The 25922-nt window shown below is 46.5% G+C and overlaps 1 protein-coding gene across 3 annotated transcripts in view; it reads right to left on the bottom strand.

The window, feature by feature from the left end:
• The window catches only part of LOC128873886 (insulin-like receptor), a 49118-nt gene that overhangs the window by 19683 nt on the left and 3513 nt on the right, over positions 1-25922 (bottom strand). For 2 of the 3 annotated variants that reach the window (XM_054117862.1, XM_054117864.1), the window contains exon 2: positions 5712-7068. In XM_054117862.1, coding sequence (XP_053973837.1) covers positions 5712-6354 — 643 coding nt within the window. In that variant the 5' untranslated portion in view covers positions 6355-7068. Of the gene's footprint in view, positions 1-5711; positions 7069-17792; positions 18081-25922 lie in introns of those variants that run through there. The other variant, XM_054117863.1, reaches the window with a different exon arrangement.

Genomic DNA, 25922 nt, shown 5'->3' with positions numbered 1-25922 from the left:
GGTTCCGATCCCCTCAACCGGTCAACGTGATCGGGTTGCTGCAAATCGCAACCGGCGCATTACAACTTTACAGAGTTGGCTCGCGTGCCGACTGTGAGTTGCACTTAGAACTCGTCTTACGAACCGAATGGACTCTCGCCGGCTGCGCGTGTCCGAGTTGCTTTACACCTGCCAGTAACGCTGTCCGTAGAACCGAGGGACTCGTATTAAGGAGAACGTATTTTCTCCTCGCTGTTCTGCCTCGTCGCGACTCGTCGATCGCGAGATCGCGCATCATACTTCGCTGACCCAAGTTGCTATTTTGATGCCTCACGCCGCTTCGCTTTAAAGCAATCGAGACCTTCCCTTTCAAAATGTCCGATCAAGAGGTGAAACAATTCTTGCGGATCGTGCGACGTACCAATGAACTCGAACGAGCTTACGGTCAAATTCGTTTCGGCGATGCATTCGATTAACACGTTTCCTCTCCGACTACAGCGATACTCGTCGGGTTGAAACCGAGAGTACCCCTACCTGTCTTTTGAGCCCTGGAAGCCTCGAGCGAACCTCGGCATTATCTCTGACACGCAACTGCTGGTGTTTTAGATTGCACTCGAATTTCAGTTCCTCGTCCACCGAATTGCGACGACTTGTAATCGTCAACAACACCTTCGAGGCCAACATTGGCCTTCGAAGGAATCGAATCGCTGGAAACTCGTAATTCGAAAGGTACGCGACGCGGATCGACGATGAAAAATTCCTATCTCGAGACCGATGGAAGGGGTGGATAGACCGTCGATTGCCTTCCACCTGCGCGACGATGCCGAAGTCGGATCGAAACAACCTCGTACGACTGCGTCTCGTTTGGTCTCTGCAGATTCTTACGGGGACCAAATATCGATTAAATTTCAAGAATGGACTTGCGATCAGGAGCGAAAAAAAAAGAGAAAGACAAATCTGAGGTTCTGGTGTATTGTGCGACGAGTGTCCCGGCAATTCGGCGGCGCATTTCCGATGCTCCTGCGTCACCCATCGAGACGCCGGCTGTCGCGTCGCGCCGTTTCACTCGGAGCGACCAGTGGGCGCCGGTTAATCCTGCCAAGAGATTCCAGATTTGTCTGCAAGACCAATATCCTGATTATACATCCAACAGACGCGTGTTCGGGGGACCGCAAAATCCAGCCGCCAATATTCGCTACACAGCGTCCCTTGGACGGTTGGCCGCGATTTAGGTGAACTTGGTGTCGTTCTCCGTGTCGAGGTTGCTCGACTAGCCGGCTACGACGGCGGGAAACCGCGCGTCGCAGCACACGAACGCGGTCGATAATTTCTTCCGCATTTTTTTACTCATGGACACGAGGTACAATTCCTTGAACACGCGTCACGCGTTCACTGTTGCTGTAAACCCAGATTCCGTGCGTTGCTCGAACACGGTTCGATTCGAATTCCACTTTTTGCCAGCGTTTCGCTCTGTTGCTTCGATCAACTGGAGTCGACGATAATGAAACTAACGTATTATAAACGCGTACGAATTCAAACTTCCCGATTGTCAATTTCTCGTGAACCAAGTTAACGAAGTACGTAGGTTCCCTAGAATTTATAGTCTGGTAAGTTTAAAAAAAAAAAAAAATTGTTATCCCGATAAGAAAAGCTATCGCTTGCGTCACCTCCTGTCTCTGGTGGCCATTCGAGCTAGAAAGGGTCCCCCGTCCTCAACTTCCGAGCCGTTTGTTCTCGAACGTCCTTCCGAAATGAAGAGACTTTGTCTCCAATCGCTCGTCGGTTGCTTTTCGCCAGGATCGTTCGATGGTTCCAAAACCAGTTCCTTCGGGGTACGATAATTCGATTGGGTTCGAAAGTAAACCTATTCCGGTCGTTTCGCGCGGAACGTGCATCCGGAGACGCCGCGCCGACTACGATGAATCAGCGGATATAGCCAGTCGAGCATTTTGGCTTGAGCTTGCTGCTTCCACTTCTGATTACTAAATAGCTAAGACGACTCGTTGCGTCGTAGAAAATGTTTCAATAGTTTCATTTCTTTCTATTTTTGCGCGACTACAAATATGAAAAACATCGAAAGGGGAGGCTCTGCATACCCGTTTAATGTATACGTTTTGATTCGTTCCCAAAGATTTTTGTCTAAAAAACTATTCCAAGTTCGTAGTCCATTAACTCGCTGTTAGTCGATACTATCAACGAAAAGCGTATTGATTTAAAATTCTTTCAAAACGATGGAATATTAGCCGTGGGTTAACGTCGCTCGCGAGAAACACGTCTTAAATTCATTTCGAGTCGCATTCCAGAACGAGAATCTCACGTTTCGAGAGATTGCTACTAGTCCAGCCAGGGTCTCGTCAAGTGGATGATCGAGACAAGCCGCGAGAAGGTTGAACGCTTCGATGCATTCTTTCTCTCTTTCTTCGTCTCTTGTTTAGGCGTCCGTTGTTGTCCTTTGCTCGAGTCACGCCAACGCAGTGATTGCATTCCTACAGATTTCCCGCGGTAATTTCGAGACTTTTAATCAATCAGACCCGACCTCGCGATCGATTGACATATTAAGCTCGCACGAATGAGCTGCGGTGCCGTTAATTGTTTACTACCAGCCCGTTCCAATTGCGGCCTCGGGCGCCGTTTAACTCGGCTAAACATCCACGAGGAATCTAAACAGGCCGCGATTTACTTTTTCGCTACTGTTTTACGGTTTCTTGTACGATGGTATCGCATTCTAGAAAACGAAGCCTCGTAGAAAAAGATGTGTTTACACGTCGTCCATTGTTCGAATAAAAAATTTTGTCCATCTCTGGCTGGTTATTCTCGTCGTCGGAAATTCCGTCAGCTTACACAGAACACGCGAGGTCCCGATACTTATTTCAGATATAGGACAGCCGAGACTTAAGCTTGCCGAGTTGAAATCACCGAGCATTAGGGCAGGAATGTATAATTAGCGTCGACAGGAGAGCGGCACTCGAGTACGCGTAAATAACCGAGGGTTAACGCGATTTCGAGCGACCATGTTTTGTGTTTCTCTATTTTTGAAGGTACTTAACGTCGCAAGAATTATAATCTCGGGGAATCCGCGAAAATAAACAACTTCCAACACGTAGGTACGATACAAATAGATAATTTATTATTGGTACCGACGCCTTGTTGTAGACATTTGTAGAGCATTGTAAAAAAGCGTGTTCGACGTCTCGGCGTTTTTAACATTTGAAATTCACCTACTCCAGCGACCGACGATCCCGTGAGAAATAAACCGTGAATCGCGATGAAAGCAGCGCGATGAAATGCGCAGTCTAGAAAAATTCGCGCCCTAGGGGATAAAATCTCTTTTTGACGTTCGGTGAACTTCTAGAGGCGCGACGATACTCTCAGGCAAACGAATCGAACAACTTCTCCGATACGATTACAGTTAATTGAACGTAATTAATTAATCGAACTTGTTTGGCAATTCTGGTCCGTGTGGAAATCGAACCAAACGAGGAACGGAATTCCCAGAATCGAGTAACGAGCCTCTCATCCTCAAAAGGACCGACGCGTTTCGAATCGATCCCTCGGTAGGTCGCGGTACTGTTTTCCAGACGAAGCAGAACGCATTTGGCATTATTAATTCTGCGGCGGGAATAACGTGCGCAAAAACCCCGAAGAAAGGATAAGCTACCGTCGATCGAGGGTTTACATTTTACCGCGAAGGAAGTTATTTTTTGAAAAAGGTGTAGCCGATAGAAATTGTTCGGGTTTAAACACGGCATGGAAGTTGAGAATCGCCGCGTTAATATCAAGAAGAAGCAGACAGAATTAATTTACCTTTTCCGTGAAAAGAAAAATGTCCATGTTGTCCGTGAGAAATTGATGTAAACGAGATCCTGCGAAATTTAATTATGAAAATGAAGGCCGGAAGAAACCGTGGGATTACGTGGAATCAATCTTGAGTCCGAATGTTTACGAAGCATGTGCTTCTACGCACTCACCCGGCGTGCTTCCTTCTCCACCATGAAAATTAAATACTTCCTTTTAATTAAAACCTCAACTGTTTATCAAAGATCCTTGGCGGAAAGAAGTATTCTACGGAACGTCATCGTCTGGAGGGGTTCTTCTGGTGAAATATGTTTCCAATCGGAAAGCGCAACGCTCGCATGCGCGAAAATCATGTTTAATGCGTGGCCACGTGTACACATCCTCGAGAGGCGAACAACCGTGAAATGCAAATCACTTGCGATTTGCATTCCGGGCCGGTCGATGAGTGTCTCGGAAATAACATCCTGTTTAACTAACTGACACGTTCGGGTTCCTTAAATGAACGGAATCGATTCGACGGATATCGACGTCCATCGAATGGCGAACGGGAAGTAACGACGTAAAACATAATCATCGGAAGAAAATTAACAAAACTTACCGCATCGTCTACTCGCAGATACGATGAAAGCAATGCTTTTCATTTACTCGTAAATATTGTCACGCTGGTCGCACGGACACTCGTGGAATCGAAGATCAAAGCTGCGTATATTATGAAAAATTAACGTTGCGTAGTTTTTCCCATGCCTCCTAAACGAGGGACCATCGAGTAAGCTTACGAATACAGGGGTTTCCCGCAAAAGTTTGTGCGATGGACAAAGCGATGTTCGTTTCGGAGCGAGAATGAAACGAGCTGCCCTCGGGACTCGATCTACCTTTTACGACCCGGCGACCCGTCTCTCGAGCGTTTTGCAGCTACAAGTAGCTTATACTGATTAAAGCTTTCGCACAAATACACGGAAATTTATGGGAAACCGGTCTGTGCCCTGCGGAAAAGCGGACTTAAATTCCCGCGGGACGAAACACTGAAACGATGCATCGGGCTGCCATGATACGCGTTTAATTTGGTTCGTTCTCTCTCGTTTTCTTCTATTTTCTTTTAATCGCAAAGAGAATTATTTGAATTTTCGCTCGACCTCTTTAATTGCAACGTCCGTGGCGTTTCCACTCCGGTTCGTTCCTCCCCTCTTGCAAAAACATAATAAACTCGACTCGATGATATTAATGGGCCCCCGCCGCGTCGATGCTTGCTTATCAATTAGCGAACCATCACGCAGGTAGAGTCGGTCTTTGCGATCGATCAACGCCCAACGTGTCGGTTATTATTATTGCTATGAGATGTAACATCGCCAACATTGCTACAGTGTAAGTAATATATATTAGAATAAACCATTTGGATAGAAACGACGACAGAACTTTTAATCGGGTCTCGTTATCGATCAATTACTCGAGAAATATTAATCAATCGATACCTAATCTCGTTGCTCGCAGGCTACAAATGGTAGCGTAAGAACCCTTTTCACTCTAAGAAAATCTGCGAACCGTGATACTTGGACAGACTTCGAATAATAGATGACGAATAAAAACTCTGTATAGCTATTTATTCGAACCTATCGATCGAACAGCTTCTCGGATAAGTTTTTATTCGTTCAATGTAGCATTCAGATTGATGGTATTACGGTTACAATTTTATCTCATCTATTTTTTGAAATCATTATCTAGAATTTTGTCCGTTTCAGATCAAAACGACGTACTAATAACTATGTAGTTACGATCGTATGACGGAATGCGTACGTAATTTTTTCTTATAAAATCATTTTTCTATGCGTGATATTATAAGCAGCAGAGCATGTATGATTTTCAATCTGATCTCCCGACGTCTTGGTAAGCGAAAGGAAACATTTCGTCGAATTATCGAGAGAAAACAGCGAAAGACTTACCTCCGTCTTCTTTGGAAGAGTCACTAGTCGTACCGATCGGATGGTCAGCTAGAGTAGGGAACACGAGAACCGATAAAAACAATAGAGTCCAAAGTGTTGTCTGCTTCTGCATCGTCCAGTTTGACCATCTCTCGGTACACGAGTTCCACCTGCGCGTCTTCGAGGTGGACGTCGAGCTCTTTTGCTTGCTGCGATCGAACGTTCTGGACAAAGGTAAAGGTAACGTCGCGGCGTTGTCACGGTCGCGGCGCACTCGTTGGTTATCGGTGTCCGCGACGATTCGATGGTCCAGCGGTTCGCTGCATCCGTGGAGGCGGTCGCAGAGATCGCAGCGAGTGGTCCGACACGGGTGATTCGACGTCGACAACGGCGACGAGAGGAAATGGGACGGGTCGGTGTACTCGAGGGTGTCACGACCCGACGAACAATAACAGGTGGTCGTAGTGGTGGTAACGACGTCGTTGTTGCAGCCTGTGATAGCTGCGTCGAGGACCGCGGTACCAACCGTGACGATGGTGGTGGTCGCGGTGTCAATATTTGAACGATGGACGGAGGATGTCGCGCGAACCTCCGAAGGAGATGCGCCTAGCTTGTCCTCGGACGTTGCGCTGCCGAAATTGCGAGTGCACCGCGTTGACTTCATCTTTGCGTTTCTGGAGGGAACAAGAGGATGATGACCCGACCGCGTCGTCGGTGACGTTTGATTCCTGCTAACGGCCCCAGAAACACGCCGAGCTTTTACCGGGATCCCTGACGTTCCCTTCTACGATTATCCTTCGATCTAGTCAGACGGAAGCAAACTCTTCCAGATCTTTGGTTATATTCCTCGAACGCGAGGTCTACCGATTCCTTTGGAGTATTCGAATCGACCTTTCCACTAGTTACTTACGAAAATTGGAACGCCGCGATTCAGGTCTCGAGGTTCGAACTGTTCGGAGGTTAAGCGGAATATATTAGCATGTAACGTTGGAAATACAATAGCGATAGGTCGGTAGGTCAAACGACGCCAGCGTTTCGCTCGTGCGCGCACAAGTCCCTCGCGATCTCCGTCGTCTCGGAACCGACAGCGATCGATTCACCCGCGCTGAATATTAAATCCTCTCGCGCGTGCGATCCGAGAAATTCTTTTTGCTTCTTCGTCTTCTTTTTGTGACGATCATGCCACGTCGCACTGTATAATTTGCGCGTCTTCGTCTCTGCAATGTGGATCGTCGTCGTACTCCTTCGTTGTGCTCCTTCGTCTTCGATTCCCTTCGTCGTTTTTATTATTTCGTTTGTTATTTCTTCATCCGAGAATCGCGGTATAGTTCCTGGGCGTCTCGTTTTCTAGTCTGCGCCGTCCGAATTATTTAACGTCCTGCAATCAGAAAAACCGTGGTTGTGTAAATTCGTATCGGATGGACGTAGCTTTCGTGCGAAAAAAAGGACAAAAACGACTTCAAAAATTGCACGCTGACATACCCTCTTAAGGGATCTTGAATATGCCCTAAGCTTGGCCTTCTGTCTACGGGTAATATTTGCGAAGACCCGGAGGAAAGCTTTAGTATCGTCCAAGAATATCTGTGCTCAAGGGTCATCGCTGCGCGGCACCGAGAAACGACGCTTTTCATTACATGGAATGTGACATGGAGCTCTTCGAATCACCGACACGGTTTCTCTCTCGCCTCGCCATTCTCTACCCCTATTTGCGCATAATCGTTTCATCCGAAAAATTCTACGAGACTCGTACAATTTTAAACGAGTATTTGTTTCCAAAGCAGTGGAAACGCATCGACCGCTCTTGTAATCGACGCTTCGTCAATCCACGATCGAGTGTCCTACTTTGATAGGTGTAACGCGTTGCGGTCCGGTTCGGTGCGCTCGAACGCGAGTCTTCGTTGAAAATTCGATGGCTACTTTTCGTACCACCCGTCGACTGGTTACACGTTTCCCGCCTTTAGCCGACCGGTTGACTCGCTACTTTACCGAACAAGGTGTTTCTCGATCGCGGGCTCCTCAACCTGTTTCGCGCCATGACTTTCTTTGGGGCCCTCGTCAAACTACCCCATCTTTAAATAAATGTATTCAACGCGGAAAATGTAAGATCTTCCACGAGTCAAAGTTTGGTTTAACCCTCAGAAGCCTGATTTTCCAAATTAAATTTAAAAAAATATCAGCGTATTTATTGTTTGAACAATTTTGACAGCTGACGTTTACCTTCTATACTACGTGTACGCGCATTTTTTCATATGGATAAAAAGGAACTTCACTTTCGATCAAAAATATATATTATAAACTGCCATGTACGATTCGTCGCTATACATAACGCTTGAACGCTCAACGTATCCGATCAATTGAAAAAATGAATGTATTTTTAACGAAACATGTTCTCTCATTTAGGATTTCAATGTCCTTGTCGTTCGATATTTATTTTGCACATACTCGTGGAAAATATTTTAAAATGGGTACGAGGAAGAGAATATCGGCGGGGTTGAATTCATTTCAGTGGGGACGCACGGATGCATTCTCAGTGTTGATTTTATTTTTGTTTGGAGCGATATTTATTCTACTTGGAAAATATCATTGGAAATTCATTTTTCGAAGTAATAAAAACGTATCGAGTCGGTCTCGACGATGGGTTCGTTACTTCTACAATCGAGGATAAACTTTTGTCCGTACAACGTGAAACATATATTTATCGTATAATTCGAACTGCAATTTATATTCAACGTTCAACGGAGCGAAAGATGCTCATCGGTGGCCGATCGAAGTTCGTGGCTGACCAAGACGGCATTTTATACTTCCCGACGAGTTTGACTCGGAAGGGAATGTCCAGTCACCGACCACGATTCTCACGGTCTCGCGCAATTGTTTGTGGCCGGTCGTACGAAACGAACGAAAGCAAATGCCGCTGCTTAAATTAGATCGCGGATAATAGCTGGAAGGACTTAGGACTTTAGATAAACTCTTAGAAAGAAACAACGTTGTCGTTAATCTCGTAGGTTGGCCTCGAGAGAACGAACCGTCAGACGACTCGAATCCCTTTAGCTGTCGTATTAGGCAAATTTGGACGATTCGAATCTGTCTTCTCGTACGGATTGGACGCAAACACGGTACAGAAAATGGAGATCCTGTTAACTGCCTCGTTCTTTCGCGTTTCAACCTGTCTCTGCTTAAATGTCCGCTAACTAACTAATCCTGCGGAGTTCCGTATACGCCTTGTGGCAATTACACGCACGAAAGTAGCGACGCGTTCCGTCTTCGCGCCTGCGGATCGAATGGTCGCGAACACGAGTCGAGGAATATCTCGGAAACTTTTGAACTCCGGTCGGTAACGAGCAAGCACACCCATGAGTCAGAATTGCATTAACAGTCTAGTAGCCGCCGGTGGAACCACGCTCGAACAAATCAAGAGACGCTTCGAAAACAGGGTAGCCCCGTCTGTCTGTACGAGCGCGTGCTTGTGAAATACCGTTTTGGTTACCATGACATAAGGGTTAAGTAGCGTGATTCGATTGAAGGTGCATTTTTCTTCGTAACGAGCGATAATTGATTTATTGCGCATGAAGGGGTCAGTCGAGCCACATACGCGGCAGCACGCGCGCTGGTACCGACCGATCCGCTCGATTAAATCTCCGCTGTCCCGTCATCTCCGCCTCGGCGACGATCCGTGCTTCTTCTTGCCTCGGTCAACGGACGATGACCGGTGACGACCGATGTCATCCATTCGAACTACCAATTGTCGATCTCGTCTGCGCGATACGAAGTTCCTCGAAACGTTCCAATTAAAATAGATTCGACTCGATGAACATCGATCGACCGTGGCGCCGGATTTTTCGATTTGCGACAGGTCGGGAGTGCCAGACCTCGGAATGTAAGGACCAACTCCGTCTCCGTGCGAGCCGTTCGTCCCGTATCGAGTACTCTTCGAAATAGCGGGGGATCGCAGGTGAGAGAGGCTTCACACTTCTCGCGGTAACGAAATTATACAAAGTCCCGGGACATGCGAGAAACGACTATCCGCTGGTGTCCGTATCAACGGCTGTTTGTTTCGAAAGGTCGATAATGGAAGAGGAACGGTCGGGGAAATGCGGACATTGACGCAGCTCACGGGAAAGCTGCGTTAGTCGCAGACTTTGGGAATTAATCGTCTACTCGAACTACTCGACAACTACTTTGTACTACTCGTAAAAGCATAGTATGTACACACTACATCGGACATTCATCCGTCGTGCTTATCGAGAAAAGCATTTCGCGCGATGATGCATCGAGTCGTTGAAAAAACATTTCGGACGAATCAGCGATGTCGGAAACGAACGATCCGTCGCGCGTTGACCCTTCCGATCCGTGTCGCTGCACGGCCAGTCTACGTGTGTACCTGACTGCGTTTTGCGTGCACGAGCATGATGTACATTGAGTGAAACGAGGAACGAAGAAGATGAATACATAGGCTGATAAAGCAAACCGGTGACGAGGATGGAGGGAACGCGACGGTTCGGTTCGCGGAGGGGATAGAGCCGGAGATCGAAGGGAGCCACAGAGGATGCACGAGATGAAAGAGGAGAGTAGCAAGCCGCAGGCTTCATTCACCACGCGACTACGTTCTACTACGAAGTGTTTGTATACTCGCGTTGCCGGTCCGTCGGCGCTGACAGTCCGGTCTCTGTTTATTCATCCCTCCATGCTTGTTCGCTAGCTCGCACTCCCTTGCTCTCGTGATTTCGCCAATCGTCGGTGTCGCGGCACGGTGAACACGAAATTGTATTTTTCATATCGAAATGAAATAATCAAAAAATTCACGTACGAGCTAGCGAGCGAATATTTTTGGCCCGAAGACAAAAACACAGAGGAAGCCGTCAAATTTTCTAGCGAAATCGCACTAATTGATATAGTTAATTGACATATTTAAAAAATATATTCTTGTCACTCGTGTTATTTGTTCGACTAATCTTGATTAGCGAAATTACAGATCCAGGGTATTCTGTATTCTGCATTCTGCGCGAGTCAACAATTTTCGCGGTATAAACAAACACGTTATGCATCGCGATCATCTACGCAGAAGATTTACACGCGGCCTAAAATCGAAACCTAACTCACGCATCATCCGGACAATTTGCATCGTCCTCTCGGAACTTCTCGAATACCGCTGCTCGATGTCCTCGTAAAAATAGAATTTTCGGGGAGTATCGGTTCAACGTACGGAAAACATGGATGCATTGACAGATAAGAAGCTTCTACTTATTTCTCCGTTTATTCAACGGCTGTACGACGCAAAGCATCTCTGCGTTACACGCGTTTACGCGTTACGCGATTACTTCGTTCTTTTCTTGTCTCCTCTTTTACTACGACTCGTTGCACGAGCCTACTTGTTTTGAAAGTTAGAATGCCGCGGGCGATAAAGGCCAACGTAACGAGATATAATGCCACTCACGGTGTCGACGAACACAACCGATGCCTATATCATTGTACAAATAAAATTATGCACGCTACGCATATACGCGAAGGGTGCGCGCAAGAGAGCTCCTTTCGACGAACTCCTCGACAACCGTGCGTCCAATTATCTCGTCGAACCCCAGCCTCTTTCGCTGATACCCTTCGATGCAAGCTTGCAGGGCGTATCCGATGAAGAAACGGAAAGACGAAAATAAATCCATGCGTCACGACATCTGACTGCTTTCGTAACACTCTATGAGCCTCCTTTTGAAAACAAAGTTCGGTCGGAGCCCCTTCCCAAAATCTAGGGGACGTATTATGTGAAATAATACTATCCTCGTGAGTAACGACGTTACGCGTAACTCGCAAAATTAACATCTCGTTAAATTACGCCAATATCTGCGCGAAGCCAACATTCCTTAATGTTTCTATCGACACATCGATTCCGGTGGTCCCCTTCGATCGACATCCTCAGGCGACCGTTTATAGGACAACGCGCCACTGCATCCCTGTAATTACTTCCTAAGCCCTGACGCGACGAACAACTCAGCCAAGTGCCACGAACTACAAACTAACCGAAACAAAAAAACCATCGACCGTTGGTAGCCCGTCGAAGGATCGATACCCCCGACATCATGTTTCCCCAGGGAAAACCATAACGAGGTCAAGCGATTTTCGATACCGTCGCGGCCCACCGTGGAGCCGCAACGCCGTGAGCGCTCTCCGTCCGCGGAATTTGAAATTTCCAGACATTTCGCGGGCGAAACGGGTTGTCGATACGAGCATCCGCGCGCCAGCGTAAACCGTGGAACGATCGCGTCTGCAACGCGACGGGGATTCCTCGTTCGATGAACCCCGAGTTCTCCGGCGCAAACCGAAAGTTTCCCCGCGGCGCGGCAGTCCACGTGAGAACCACTGAAACCGTGCGAAGTCACCGACATCGAACTCGCTCGGTGGCGATTCGCTCAGGATCGTCGACTTTCGGCGGTCTCCGGCCCGGTCGACCGCAGTGCTCCGTTGCGGGAAGAATTCGAATGTGGTTTCTCGGCCAGCGAGAGCAAACGCGATTCTCCGCGGTCAACGCCGGCGACGGCGACGGCGTCGGCGACGACGGCGGTGCACGTGGTGACAGACGAATAAATTAATTGAAATTTATTCGGTCGCGGTAGCCCGACGACCGCGATGCAAATTCCAATTGGCTCCTATCTCTCTCGCGCGCGCGCGCCCCGATACTTTTAACGTAATTATCCGAAACCGGCTCTCCTAGAAAATACGGGAAAATTGATCAACGATGATCAATGGTTGTCGATACGCTAGCGATCCGGAACTGCGGTTGGAATTCGAAGCTGGCTGGAGCAACTCGATTACACAAAAGTGGTACCGGGGTCGTTCCACGAATAGTACTCGTCTATGGAATTCTGTCCGGGCTAGCTCTACATTGTAGAGAACATGAATTCATTTTGAGATCAGTCTTTATGATAAACTAACCGATTTCTCGACATTTTAAGTTAGCTAATATTTTATAACGTGAAGTTTCAAGTACGGTCAATTCAGCTGTAGAAAATATATCTACTTCTGCAACATTCTTCTATATCTAGCTACGAAGTACGGTATGAATTATTGGTTATTCGTCTGATATAATACCAAGCTATAATTAATCTCATTCGATTGGCTGTTGGACAGTTACAATATATTACGAAAACGATACGTTTTGCAATTTCACGTAACAGGAGTGGGTTGCGAATATCGGTTTCGATTCGCTGTTCACGCGACGATGAGAAATCGTCGGAGGACAATGGAACGAGTTTCTCCATCGTTCGTGGCCGTATTCCATTTGCTGAGGGGGAGTCGAGAGATCTCCATTGAGAGCCACTGGCGCGTAAGGGTGGTTGAGCGAACCAGGGCGTGGGTGGATTATGCAGGTGGTGGGAGAAGCAAGGAAGTATGATACTACGCCGCAGTGTAAGGGGTGGTCGATCGATGCCGACCAAAACATTGCCACATGCCTAGCCAACGCGGATCCTCTCCGACGTGTTCTGTAACCCAGTTCGCTTGGAATACATTTTCTAAACGCGATTACCGTGTGCGGTGTTAGCGCGACGGTCTCTCACGCTCCTATACACCTCGCTAAACGACGATTTAAGTAAAAAAAAAAAAAAAAAGTTACAGGAAACATTAATTTTTCCTGCAATTTAAATGTTTTCATTCAAAAAATTCGCCGACGAGTGGCGTAGGAACGACGGAATACGCTTGGAATGCGAAATAACGAAAAGGGTTCGTGACTTGAAAGAACTAACCAACAACTTTGGATTCTCGAATAACGAGATTTACGAGTACCAATGATTCTCAACCGCTACGCCGCGGTTTACCGTCATACCCTGAAACCAGATACGTCGCAAATGTTTCGCAATAAATCCAACGATTTAACAGATTATCTTTCGTAGTTTTTAAAATTGTTACCATAATCAGCTTCAGTAACTCAATTTCGATCTAATAAGAATGATTAATGTTTGAAAAAGGTCACGAATTCAACGTGGGATTCACGACGCTTGCTTCGACACCGATGCACTTAAAACTCATTCTTTTCTAAGTTTAACCTTGAGCGTAAAAAGGTTAAGAACCACTTATGTAGACGCATATAATTCAATGTTCGTGGACACCGCGGCCAACTTCTACCTGGCTCGTAAACTAGCGTAATTGCCATTCCCGATTGTCAAACTATTTTAACGAGCACACTTTATTGCATTATCCAGCAATATCCACGACCGTCGGTGCAATTATTCAATTGGGTTACTCCGATCGAAAATCCATTCCAAACAAAGTCGTTTCCGTACCCGGCACAAAAGCCACGCAACACCGGCTCGTGAAACATGTACGCGAATTCGATAGTGCAACTAGTTTACATCGAGATTACGATGACTGAGCGTGGAAAGAATTCCCCGTTTCGAAATCTGCCGCGTGTTCGCGTCAATAGCGAAACGATCAAGGAATCGTAACGTCGCACTTACATAACGCGCTTGTATCGACCGTATCGTATTATTGTATCGACGTTTGCGAACGCGACGCGCCACGAAACAATATTCGGATAATGGAGCGTTCTTAAGATCGAGTGACAACAAAGCACGAACGTTTCAAAGGCAACAGACAATGAGCAACGACGCGTACTTCGAACAACTAAACGACCAATTATTTCTCGCTACTCGAAGGAAACTTCGCGAGTCTCCGAATAAGAAAACGCTGATTCCATTGTTCCCGAATCTTCCGAAAAGCGTCCATCGTTCTTCGTTGCGATAATTATCCGTTCAACGATTTCAAATAATTTTTGTACCGGTATTATATTCCGTCCCAAGTCGTAAAAAATTCGTTTAAAAAACTTCCTCTTGCGACCAATCGTTTCCAAGAGAGTTTCCTACGAGCGACGAAACTCTGGAGGGTAGTTTCACCCCTCGAACATGGGTTACCGCTGCTAAAAAAGCGTATCGATCATTTCTGGCTGTTCCACGAACCAACAAAGTTTCATCCAAATCGAGACAGGGCATACTTCTCGGATTAAGCTTTTTACTCTCGCAACCTCCGACAATCTACGATCTACGATAGTAACTTACAAGAGCCACGTTCAACTCGACGAACCTTATCGAACTTACGTCCAGTCGAAACAATAATTTGAGAAACACGCTGGGAATAGTCGATGGGACGTATTACGTCAGTTTGTGTCTAACTCTATCGTTCGTTGTGCAATTTCGTCGATCCAATTTCGGGGTGCATCGATCGCGACGCTCAGCAGACGGAACGAAACAATGCTTTTATTTCATCGACGTTCAAACTGGGACAAGTTGACGATATGAAGCGTGCAATTACGATGATACCATTGATTTCGAGAGGAACAAATTGGTATGAACTCGCGGAGAATGCCAAAAAAAGTTGTGGGAAACTGGAGTGCGTGACTCGTGGGAAGAAGTAATAAAAAATGAATTAGAATCACACGCTTGGGATAACGAGACGATTTTCAACAACGAGAAAACTCGATCCCGTTCCGAACTCGAGGGTGACTCGTCTGTAGGATTAATGCAATATTATCAACCATACGAAACGTGCCATTCACGGAGAGTCTGTTTCGAGGCATGCCAGATCGCAAAGGCTGTTACCCAGTATGCATACCGGTACGACACAGGCACGCGTATAGATAATTGGAATTGTCGTTCCGTGTACGCGAGTGGGAGCATCCGCGCGTTTCTATCTTCGATACCCGATGACCGTTCGTCGATTGTTCCCTTACCACGAGATGGTCCGTTTGAAGGTCCTTTCGAGGTCCTTTTAGACAGTCATATCTGTTCTCGGTTCAGTTTCAGTTTCAGTCGTATTGTCAGTTTTTCCTATGTGTAAAAAGTAAACAGTGAAATAAGAATGAAAACGGAAACTGAGAACTGACGGGATGAACAGACCTATTTGTTTCATTTTAATTTCTTACAATTCCTAAGAATAAACAAGGAAACAGTGAGAACTGAACGGATCGTGTAAAAGGACCTAGTTTTCCCAATTGAAACGAAACGATAACGGAAACTGAAACTGAACTGAGAACAGATACGACCGTCTAAAAGGACCTTAAATGAAAATACCTAAATATTTTCGTTGGCTATAGATAAATGCAAGAACTGTTGAACAAAAGACAATTTATTCGCAAACGGATACATTCAACCCTTTCAGGTCTTGCTCCGAGGTACCCGTTCGGGAAGGGTTGAAGAACTACGCAGCCGTACAAGATTAATAGATAGTTGGAGTTTAACGAATCGTACCCGCTTTAAAGATGGATTAGAAATTGTCTTCTATTGTCCCCTAGAGACACACCGTTTTGAGCTTAGTCGGTTCGTTCGAACAGTGATAATAGAATTGTTTGTACGTCGTCCAAAGAAATTCGGCGCTGCGGTGCGATTCATGTCAAGGATGACGGACTACGACAAAGGCCTTAAAACGGATGAAATGCGATTTCGGGGCTTGTACGAATTTCCGTTGTCGTCTTCGGGGATTAAATACGTTCTTTCGGACGGGCAGAATTCGCGCAAGCGTAAAATTAACAAATCCAACGAAACACGAAAACCCAATTTACGAGAAAAATAGGGCGAATTCAATGGCCGTTCAAGGATCGAACGCTAATCAAGCAGATCGATCGATGAGAGACGAAAAACGGTGCGCGAGCAATCGGAGCGATGAATGTACACGGTGATGAAACCGGGTCTTTACCGAAGCAAACATTTTCAGTAAATTTCGACGGTGACACTAAATGTTTTGGGGCTGCCGTATCTCGACAACCACGACAAAAGTAAACAAAGTACGAGCAGTCCCTCGATTGTCCGTTCTTCGAATCGAGATATCGTACACTTTATTTACAGTTTTTCAAGTAAACAATGTTTTTGTTCCATGGTCTTGTTTTCAGTTTTTTTCTTACGCATGTAAGAAAGACGGATAGCGACACAATACCGATGGTACCTTTGTCTCCCAAAATTGAAGGTAATCCTTATACTTATATTCATCGAAGACGCGAGTTTCGACAAATGACGGGAAAACCTACGAATGCAAGTAAACATGTTGCAGGTATCTCTAGCGGACTTGACCACTATGAAATTTCTAGGGTGTCGATATTTTAAACATTCGGGAAGCGAACAAAGACTTTCTAAAATTAGTCGAAAGTATTACGGTCTCGAAATACAATTCGAAATACTCGAATTATCTGTATGCAGTCTCGCATATCGCGTGACGAAGCGTAGCGGTTTACCAATGCCTTCTCGGTTCGACTTCTAGTTTTGAAGTACGAAGTTGACTTCATGCCGCGCGTGCATTGACCCCCTTCACCCTCGCCCATCCTCGCCGGCGACATTCTTCTCCCAATCCCTCGACCCGATCCCAGTTTCCCGTTGCAACGTCAACCCTTGAGGGTCGCGTCTGCTTTTCGACGCGTCCACGGCGCCGGGAATTTTCTCTCCCCCGCACGTCCGACAAACAATGCGCATTAATAAATGCATCGACGGATACGTATTCTGCATGAAAGTTCGTACCTTTGGAAACAAAAACAGAAGTATCGGATAGCGATCCGTGGAAACGAACGCTATTGGCACAGTCGGTCGAATAGATCTACTTCTCGGCGGAATTGAGAAAATGTTATTCTTAAATAACAAGATGATTATATAATTTTCCGTACGTTCTATACCCCTCCTTAAAATTAAGTTAGTTATATAAACATTGACTTATCGTCAAACATAGAGAACGATGATTGGACGACCACGCTGCAGTGACAAAACCAGGTCCCGTATAGTTTAGGCGGGGCACGAATAATCTTAATGCGAAACGAGCCCTCGCCGGCTGCCACTCTACGCAGCCACAACACTCCCATGCCGCGTTCGTTTCGAGTGTTATTCTAACGCGATGATCGAACGAGAGAGCACCGAACCACGCACGGAAAAAAAAATGTCAAGCACGTTGCTTCTTTTTACATACATTGCTGAAGTAGAGAAACCTTTCGATGAAAATGTTTGGTATTTTTCAATTCGACATGGATATTTTCTCATCCTCGTGAGACTCGTACCGGAACAGGTTCCCCCAGAAGGGGAGGAGAAAGACACGACACAGTGGAAAGGCGATTTAATAAGAAGAAAGACGTCTCGCGTAAATACATACTTGCGAAGATGCGAGGCGAAGCTGCTGGATACGCGAGGTCGGTGTCCTGAGAACCGTGACGAGACGCGTCAGGCGTCCTCGTGATGGTTGGTGGATGTAAACTAAAGGGACGCGTACACCCTTCGCTCGGCTCTCTGTTCACGCGAACGTGTGCTCGCACCACTTGAAGCACGATCGAGAGGGTCCAGTAACGGAGAAAGAACACGCGCGCCGGAAGAAAAAACAGGAAGGAAAGTAGCACGCGTCGCTGGCTTTTCCTCCGAGCGAACTGTGCCCGCGGACGTAGACTGTGCCGAGGGTTGAATGCGAACCAGCGGAGGGGTAAGAAAGTGCGCAGTAAGGAAAGGATGGGCTCCGCCCTCCGACCCCACCCACCCCTGCTCCCATCCCCACCGACACCACTATTTACGCTCACCTATATCGCCACTCCTTCGCCAACAGCCTGCCATCTGGAACCCCCCTATCTCGAGCCACCCCCGCAACAGTTCCGCCGCTACTTCTACTACCGTAATATTACGCGTACGAGCGATCGTGGGTGTTTCTTTCTGCGCGTCCTGACGACCGGACGAACCGTGTACAATATATAATACGCTCGTCCTCCGGTGAGCCTCCACTTCCTCCTTTCGCGCCTTCGGTGTTTTGCGTTGCTGATTAGAGGGAGAGCCGCTTTGTTCCTTCGGTTCCATTCGCGTATTGTTCCTTCTCAAGGTTTACAAGCTACTCCAAAACGCATGCCACGCTACCAACATATGCGACGATTCTTAGGCGCATTCGAGTACCTCGGGCGAAAAATGCCTGTACCTCCTAGACACGTAGAACATCAGGTGATACGTTCTAATTCCTAGCATCGAACAGTACAATGTTTCTTTGCAAAACATTGCTCCACGTTGTCGAGTTTTATCTCTTCGCGGTGTGCCACGTGTAAGTACAAGACAGTCCGTTCGAGAAAAGTGACGGATCTGCTAATTATGTCGTAGATTGGAGTATGAGAGTGCAGAGGACGCAGAGACTGGTTGTAGCGGCACGAAACTCAAAGTTTACGTATGATGCATCGGGATCGGTGAAGGCAAGGAACGGGTTTCAGTTTTAACCTTTGGTATTCGCCTTCTAACGCCTTCGCAAAGCGTGGATTGTGGGTCTTCCGCTTCCGACAATGAGCTTCGCGAGCACGGAATATTCGATAAATGATTCTCCTTTGCGCCGACTTTTTTACTACGAGCACTGCACGTCTTCCTTTCTCCCGGGGTCTTTGTAGGTCGACGTGCAACTATTAACCCTGCGACTAAACCGACGCAACCATAGAAGAATTCCCGTGTGACCGAACGATTTAACCCTCCGGCGACGAACGCTGGCTCAGTTTTACTCTGTCGAGACTTATAAAGTCTCGCCGCTAGTTCAATCAACCGTGGCTTGGAAGCCTTCACCGTCGTGAAGGAAGCCAGGGAGAAAAATGATCGATCACGAGTATATTACTAACGAGTCTCTGCGTGTTTGGGCTACTTTAGGTTTGCACCAATTCCTTGATTACGTTTTACTAACGTCTAACCGGACTCTAATTAAGGTTGAGAATCGCTACGGTAGGAGCATACCTCGCGATTAACGCGTTAATCGAATTGTGGTACCATTTAGGTTCCCGTCGCACATTCTGTGCGACAGGACGGGCTTCAACAGGTTCCCGCGACTCCCGACTCTTCTTTCTTCAATCTTCGATGGCAATGGACTCGACATCGAAAAAGAAATTATGCGTGATAAATTTGTCAGCTTTATTGGTACCTCTCTCGGAGATGAGATCCGAGCGTAAAGGATTAATAATACATCAAACTAATAATAAATAATTAAGTGGATAGCTAATCGTGTATCCGCATTCCTTCCATCTACATAGTCTTCTCCTCGAAATAATACCACAGCGCGGCGCAGTTCCTGGTTCGTCTCGACCTGGAATTCCATGGCCGTGCGCGCGCGTTCGCGTTCGCCAGGGTCCGATGGACCGTGGGAATACGGAGACCCTCCGCGACGTTCTTTCGGAAAGGATCGACGCGTGATGCTCGGTAGTGGTATTTTACGAACATTAGTCGCGTACCGGACAATTCACTAATTTTGTTACGCGTGCTTTACACGATCGCTCGATGATATACGAGACGTCGAAGATAACGGCAGCCGCGACGCGTGCAACGGGTGGAGATGGAACGATACGACTCCTTACTTTTTTCAGAATCAATTTTATCTTCTGGGCCGAGTCGAACGCGAGTACTCGTCCGAGTACTTTCTCGAAACAGGAATCGCGTGACTCGCGATGCCAGCTTCCACTGGTGGTTTAAAACGATAGAAGGGACGCCATCCAACGGTAAAACCGGAAACTGCGCGACGTTGTCTGTTCTACCGTGATAAGCCGCGATTTCGGTGGTGAGACCGCGTCCCTTGGATCTCCTATCGATAGTCGCAGCATCTTCGCGGTTCTCAAACTTTTACCTTTTGGGGCTGTTTCGCGACTACGAACCGACGGAGGATTTCGAACGAAATCAAGGTGATAGTCGATCGTATCGTACCTTCTATTAAGGTTCGAAGTTCAAATTCGCGTTTGAGTTTTAAATATTTCGTCCGAAGGGAGATGTAAACGAAAGTAAAAATAACGAAGCGGTATCGCATCGATTGAACTAATCTGGTAATTTGAGGGAGTATCAACGTCTATACCAGGAATACACGACCCATACGCGATAAGAAAAGATAGTTCCATCCCCTATAGGGGGTTTGGAACCGAGTTCGCTCGGTTCTTCCACAGGTGGAACGATCCTCTACCCATCGCGCGAATTTATCGACGACGTTGGGCAAAAGCCCTTCCCGCAAAATGTTTATGCAGGCCTAAAGGGCAACGGGGTTCCATGGGACTCGGTGGTCTCTCTTCTCTTCTGTTTTGCGGTAGTCGCGAAGGTAATAGAGCGGGAAGGCAAGCGGAACGCAGGAGTATGTGTAACGAGAAATGGGGAAAAAAGGAGAGACGAAAAATGAATCAGAAATGGAGAGAGAACGAAAGGAAACAGAAAGAGGGGCAGCCAATCGACACAGAAGTGGGAGATGAGTAAAGGAGACGAGCGCGGGCAACTCGGTCGGAGCGAACAGGCAGCGGAAAGAGAAGGAGATCGTAGGGGTTGGAGGGGGCAATGAGAAGGATTCAAATATGGCGTGAGGCAGCGATGGAATGTGGTTGTTATATACTAGCGAGACATTTGTTTTGATCGTTTTGTCCATGCCCATTGGACTATTGTCGGTGTGCTTTTTTCCCTTCTCTCTCTTCCTTTGCTTTGTTCTGCTTCTCTCTCGCTCCGTTTTAATCTTTCTTTTGTCCGTTTCTCGCGACGGAGCAAAGCACAAGCTCTTATTACGACATTTCTCCGTGTGTCTCTCTTTCTATCTCGTTTTCATCCGAGCCGCGAAAGGGAACCTGCGTGCTCCCGGTTCTCGCCGATTCTATGACTCTCGATGTCGTCAGGTACCGACTGGACACGATTCCACTTTTATCCCGCTCTCGTTCGGATTGATCTTTTACAAGCGGAGCGCCGGATCCGGGACTAGAGTTTTCCTTTCGAGACACGCAGCGTCTGGGTGTTTCGTTCCATTTGTTTCTTTCCAGATCAAAGATACATCGGTGTATAGGTACGATTCGACGACAAACCAGCGGAATGTCGCCGTTTCCAGGTGACTTTTTACGTATTATCTCGACGAAGAAAAAAAGAAATGTATTTTTCGAGAAATTAGAAAATTAATTAAATAAGTAATTATGTAGTTACAAATCGAGATTGGTCCGTATGGTCCCGTGACACGTTAATGAAAACCAAACGACCGATGAATTTATAGGTACGATCCGTTCCAAATTATTTGATTTATTTCAATCGAGGACTGCGTTTGCACGCGATCTCGTAAATTCTCGCGATCGTGCAATATCACGCATCGAGAACGAGAGTTGAGTCGGACAAGTTGTTATCCGTGTCCGTCGTCTATTATTGCGCAGTAGAGTGCGCTCGAGTTGACGCGAGTCCACTCGATTTGGCTGAACCAACGACACACTAGGCGGGGTGAAATAGAGACGTTAAACGCGTACTCGCTTCGAAAGGCAAGTAGGCTCTCTTGGTACACGCGTAGCTTCACTAATTAATAGGTTTTTCTAACCGTGGATTCTCGTTACGTGTCCCCGGTCTTCACGGTTACTCGGGCCTAATTTCGTTACGGGTAACGCGTTACATCGCGAGATATTTAGTAGATGTGTCACCGCACGAAACGCGACTCGAAACTTGAATAACAAAGCACGAGAACGAAATAATTATAAACTCAGAATTTTACACGATAGGTTGACAGCAACGTTCGATAGGCTGAGGGAAGTTGGACGACCGTCGTGTATCCCGTATGTGTCGGCAGGGAATACCGAAATGGCTGCGTAATTTACGCGTCAGCCAGTGGTATGCTGGCAAAAGAAAAAGAAGACTCGGCCTACGGGGGACGATGCCCCTCGCTCGAATTTCTCTCGATTCGACGCCCTTAAAAAATCTGACGCGTAGCGGCAGTGCTCCTCGCGCGGTCGAACACAACCGCGTATATGTGCCAAGGTTGAACACGAGAACGCGACACGCGCGCGTCGAGGCCCCGTTCGCGCGGAACCAGAGAACCGTCGTCGTCAGCGCCTACGTCGATGAAACGTCACACGGAAAAGACAGAGGTTTGCCATGCGCCGAAACGCGGCAATTTCGGAACCATGGCCTCTAAACGCTCATCCGCAACCGGATAGCAGCGCCAGTTTCTTCTTCTTCTTCTCGGCGATTTTTGCTCGCGTTTCCGCCGAGGGACTTTTTAACATACGATCCGAATTGACGAATAAACTCTGTATGAAATTCATAAAATGGAGCGTTCCTTTCCAGTACCCCGGTGTATTCAATCTGTTAATTGCGGGAAGTGGGACACGCGGGCGCATGCTCGCTCGGAGAAACGAAATAGGTCGGGATGAGGAGCTTTTGGAGCAACGACGATGGACCGATTAATCGAGGGTAAAGAAATCGAACATTCACGATTTAAAACAAGGAAGAAGAAATGTACGCGTACCAGAATACATCACCGGTAGAGAGAACGGTCGTTATCGTAAATAAAAACAAGCGTGGCAACGAGTTAGAAGTGCGATAACAACGGCGTAAATTCTCTGAGAAAGGACCTTCTGTGACTAAAGGCCCTCTTATAGAATCTGATAATCCAAGAGAACCGGGGATTTATTCTTGGCCGAACGCTGAGGCCAAGCTCGTCCCTTTTCCGGCACGCAAGCACGCTAGTTATTTCAGAATGCGATTAAGTCATCTTTCCTCTTAAGTTTACTTTTCGGACTCTTGTTGAATACAACCGTTATTATCGTTACCGTACTATAACATACGAACTTGCTACAACCTAAATTTCGTGTAACCCTCCATGCACCAACCGAACGCAATCCCGACACGAGAATAAAAACGCGAGTTGGAAAGATGGGCACGCGGGAAGAATGTGGGTACTCCGCTGGTTAGGCGCACCCTATCAGACCGTGCGAACGCTTTTGGGACAACGCAAGCATACACACGTAATGCAAGGTCTCTTCCCATCGTTCAAGCGTATACACACACACACACACACACACATACACTTGAATGAAATATAGTTCGTGGAAAAGAACAGCCACATCGCATACACATAGCCACAGTTTGCATACATAAAGTGGCCGACCGGAGACGTCCCTTCTCCTCCTATACCTGTTCTTCCTCTCACCATTTATTTCATTCCCCACTCTACCGCAATGCACCTTTCTTGCACCCTGACGCCCACAAATCTAATACACGGTCCTCCGATTGCCTAAAACCACACGAGGCCTCCGTTCGGAGCGTACGAAGACGCTCCGTTTAATTTAGACTATAAAATATTTTCATGGATCCGGTTGTCTTTTTACTTTACTATCATGGAAGACACCAGCGGAGTTATCAGAAAGACCTCGTGGTATGAAGCTACTAGTTTTTATAAAGCAATATTTGTCGACTGGATTCGACGATTCGCCAAAATACGTTAGAGCTGATAAATACGACAGTCTGTTAATCATGTATCGAGACGAACGAACCATTCCATCTGGACCGGTTTGGTGCGGTCATCTACTCGTTGACTATTTGGGTTCCGTGAATTGCCACTTGCAATCATTTAGGGGCGTGAAAAAACGTGAGATTGTCGATTGGACGTTCGATATGCAATGTTTTTATTTCGATCAGTCGCTCGGAACTGAGGAATGCTGTTTAGTTGTACATGGTGGCGATTCCACGAATATGGTGGTATCGGTGGGTTTTAAATACGATCATTGAAGTTCGGTCTATTTTGATATCTGAGATACCGCCGGTGTAGCATGTCAGAGATAACGCCGTGGCTCGCTTCGAGTCAGCAATTTCAGGAACTAGTGGGGAACAACTTTGTGACAGGAATATGACTTTAAAAATTGGCTGGGAGAAATTTCAAACACGTACAAGCGTTTACGAAATGTGAAATTTCTAATTATAAATTTCTTATTCGTCGCTTAACGCAAAAGTTTTAGTAAACGAAAAGTTTCGCGAAAAAGGAGAAGTAGAAATGTCGGTGCGGTGAGTCGAAATGCGGGTTGCGAGGGACCGATGCAAATGGACTGACGGCTTTCTCGCCGCGCTCATTGCCGCAATTCGATCTACTAACAAAGTGAACGAACACCGCTCGCTTTGCCGGGGATCGTTACAATCGAGAATATCGCGAAATATACGATGCATAAAGAATACGACCAAGTATCGTTCGATCGCCACACGTTTTCCCTCGCGATAACCGTGTTCCCGTCGTACCGCGTCCATTCTCATGGGCTGAGATTAAGCCGCGAGACGATTTCTTTGTCGGCCGATACTAATTACCCATTTTAAGAGTCGCCATGCAGTCTTGGTTAGCTAATTAGTTCGGTTGTCGGTTATATTTTCGAGAGTACGTTATAGAAGGCTACGATTGCATCGAACTATATCGTTGCATTCGATATTAACATTATTCGATTATACGCAACAGGTTTTCTCCAACTGGAATTTGTAAACGTGTTTGCGGGAGCACATTAGTTCTTAGTAAAAAAAAAACAGCTAAAATTGCTCTCTGTAATAGTTCATCTATAATAAGGGAGGCACTACCAGTTGTTTCTTACCAAGTAAAATTTTCAGAACTTTTCTTTTAATTATATCGTTTAAACCAATGCTTCGTTCATTACCATTCGAATAAATAGAATTTGGTTGAAGATTTGCCAGCCGATTACCGCCAATTACCGAACGAATCGTCCAATAATCCACCGAAGATATCGATGATTTAACCTGGCGCTAATCTACCGCGCAACCAACGCTCGAATAAGTAACCGGAGATTTATTCGACTCGAGCAGCCGACGACGTTACACGGTATGTATATCGAGTGTTCGCGATGAAAACTGTCACTATCGCTATCGCTATCGCTATCGATCATGGGAAGCTTTTGGTAAACCGGAATATAAATCGATTCAAAGTCCATCGACGACTTTGTCGAAGAAAAATAGGTTACGCGCCAATTGCGATTACTCTTTCGCGTTCCTTTCAAAAACAACATGTCCAATCATATGTTTCTAATTGCATTATTCACTCGACGTACGACTTTTTCCACTGAAGAATAATGTTCAGTTTTAATGTCTACCTGTTTTTCAAATAATCACAGAAACTTTACATATCAGAGTTAACGTTCGAATGTTTTCGAAACAATAACTATCGACTCAAATAAAACGCTATCGGCGCTACCATACGTGCCATATGTGCCAGTGTTTCCGAAGAGATTCGGAGAAACTAGCGACGATGAGATAATCCTAAGAAACGATCGCATTTTCGATATCAAGTATCGTCGCAATCTATACTTTTCTAGAAACCACGTTTCTTGAGTAAAGCATAAGTGTTTCGTAAATGATTCAAGAACGAGCGTGTGTGCACGCACAAAACGCGCAATCTAGCTTGGCGGTTAGAATCGTCGAACGCACGCGTTCGCGATAAGAATACAGTTATTCGCAGTGTCGCGAGCAGCAAATAACGACGAGGACAATCTGCCATGTCATACCACGTGGGACTAGA

The sequence above is a fragment of the Hylaeus volcanicus genome, chromosome 3 (assembly GCF_026283585.1).
Source record: "Hylaeus volcanicus isolate JK05 chromosome 3, UHH_iyHylVolc1.0_haploid, whole genome shotgun sequence".
NCBI classification, from domain to species: Eukaryota; Metazoa; Arthropoda; class Insecta; order Hymenoptera; family Colletidae; genus Hylaeus; species Hylaeus volcanicus.
Note: the sequence above shows the minus strand (reverse complement) of the source record. Positions and strands in the feature narration are given on the sequence as shown.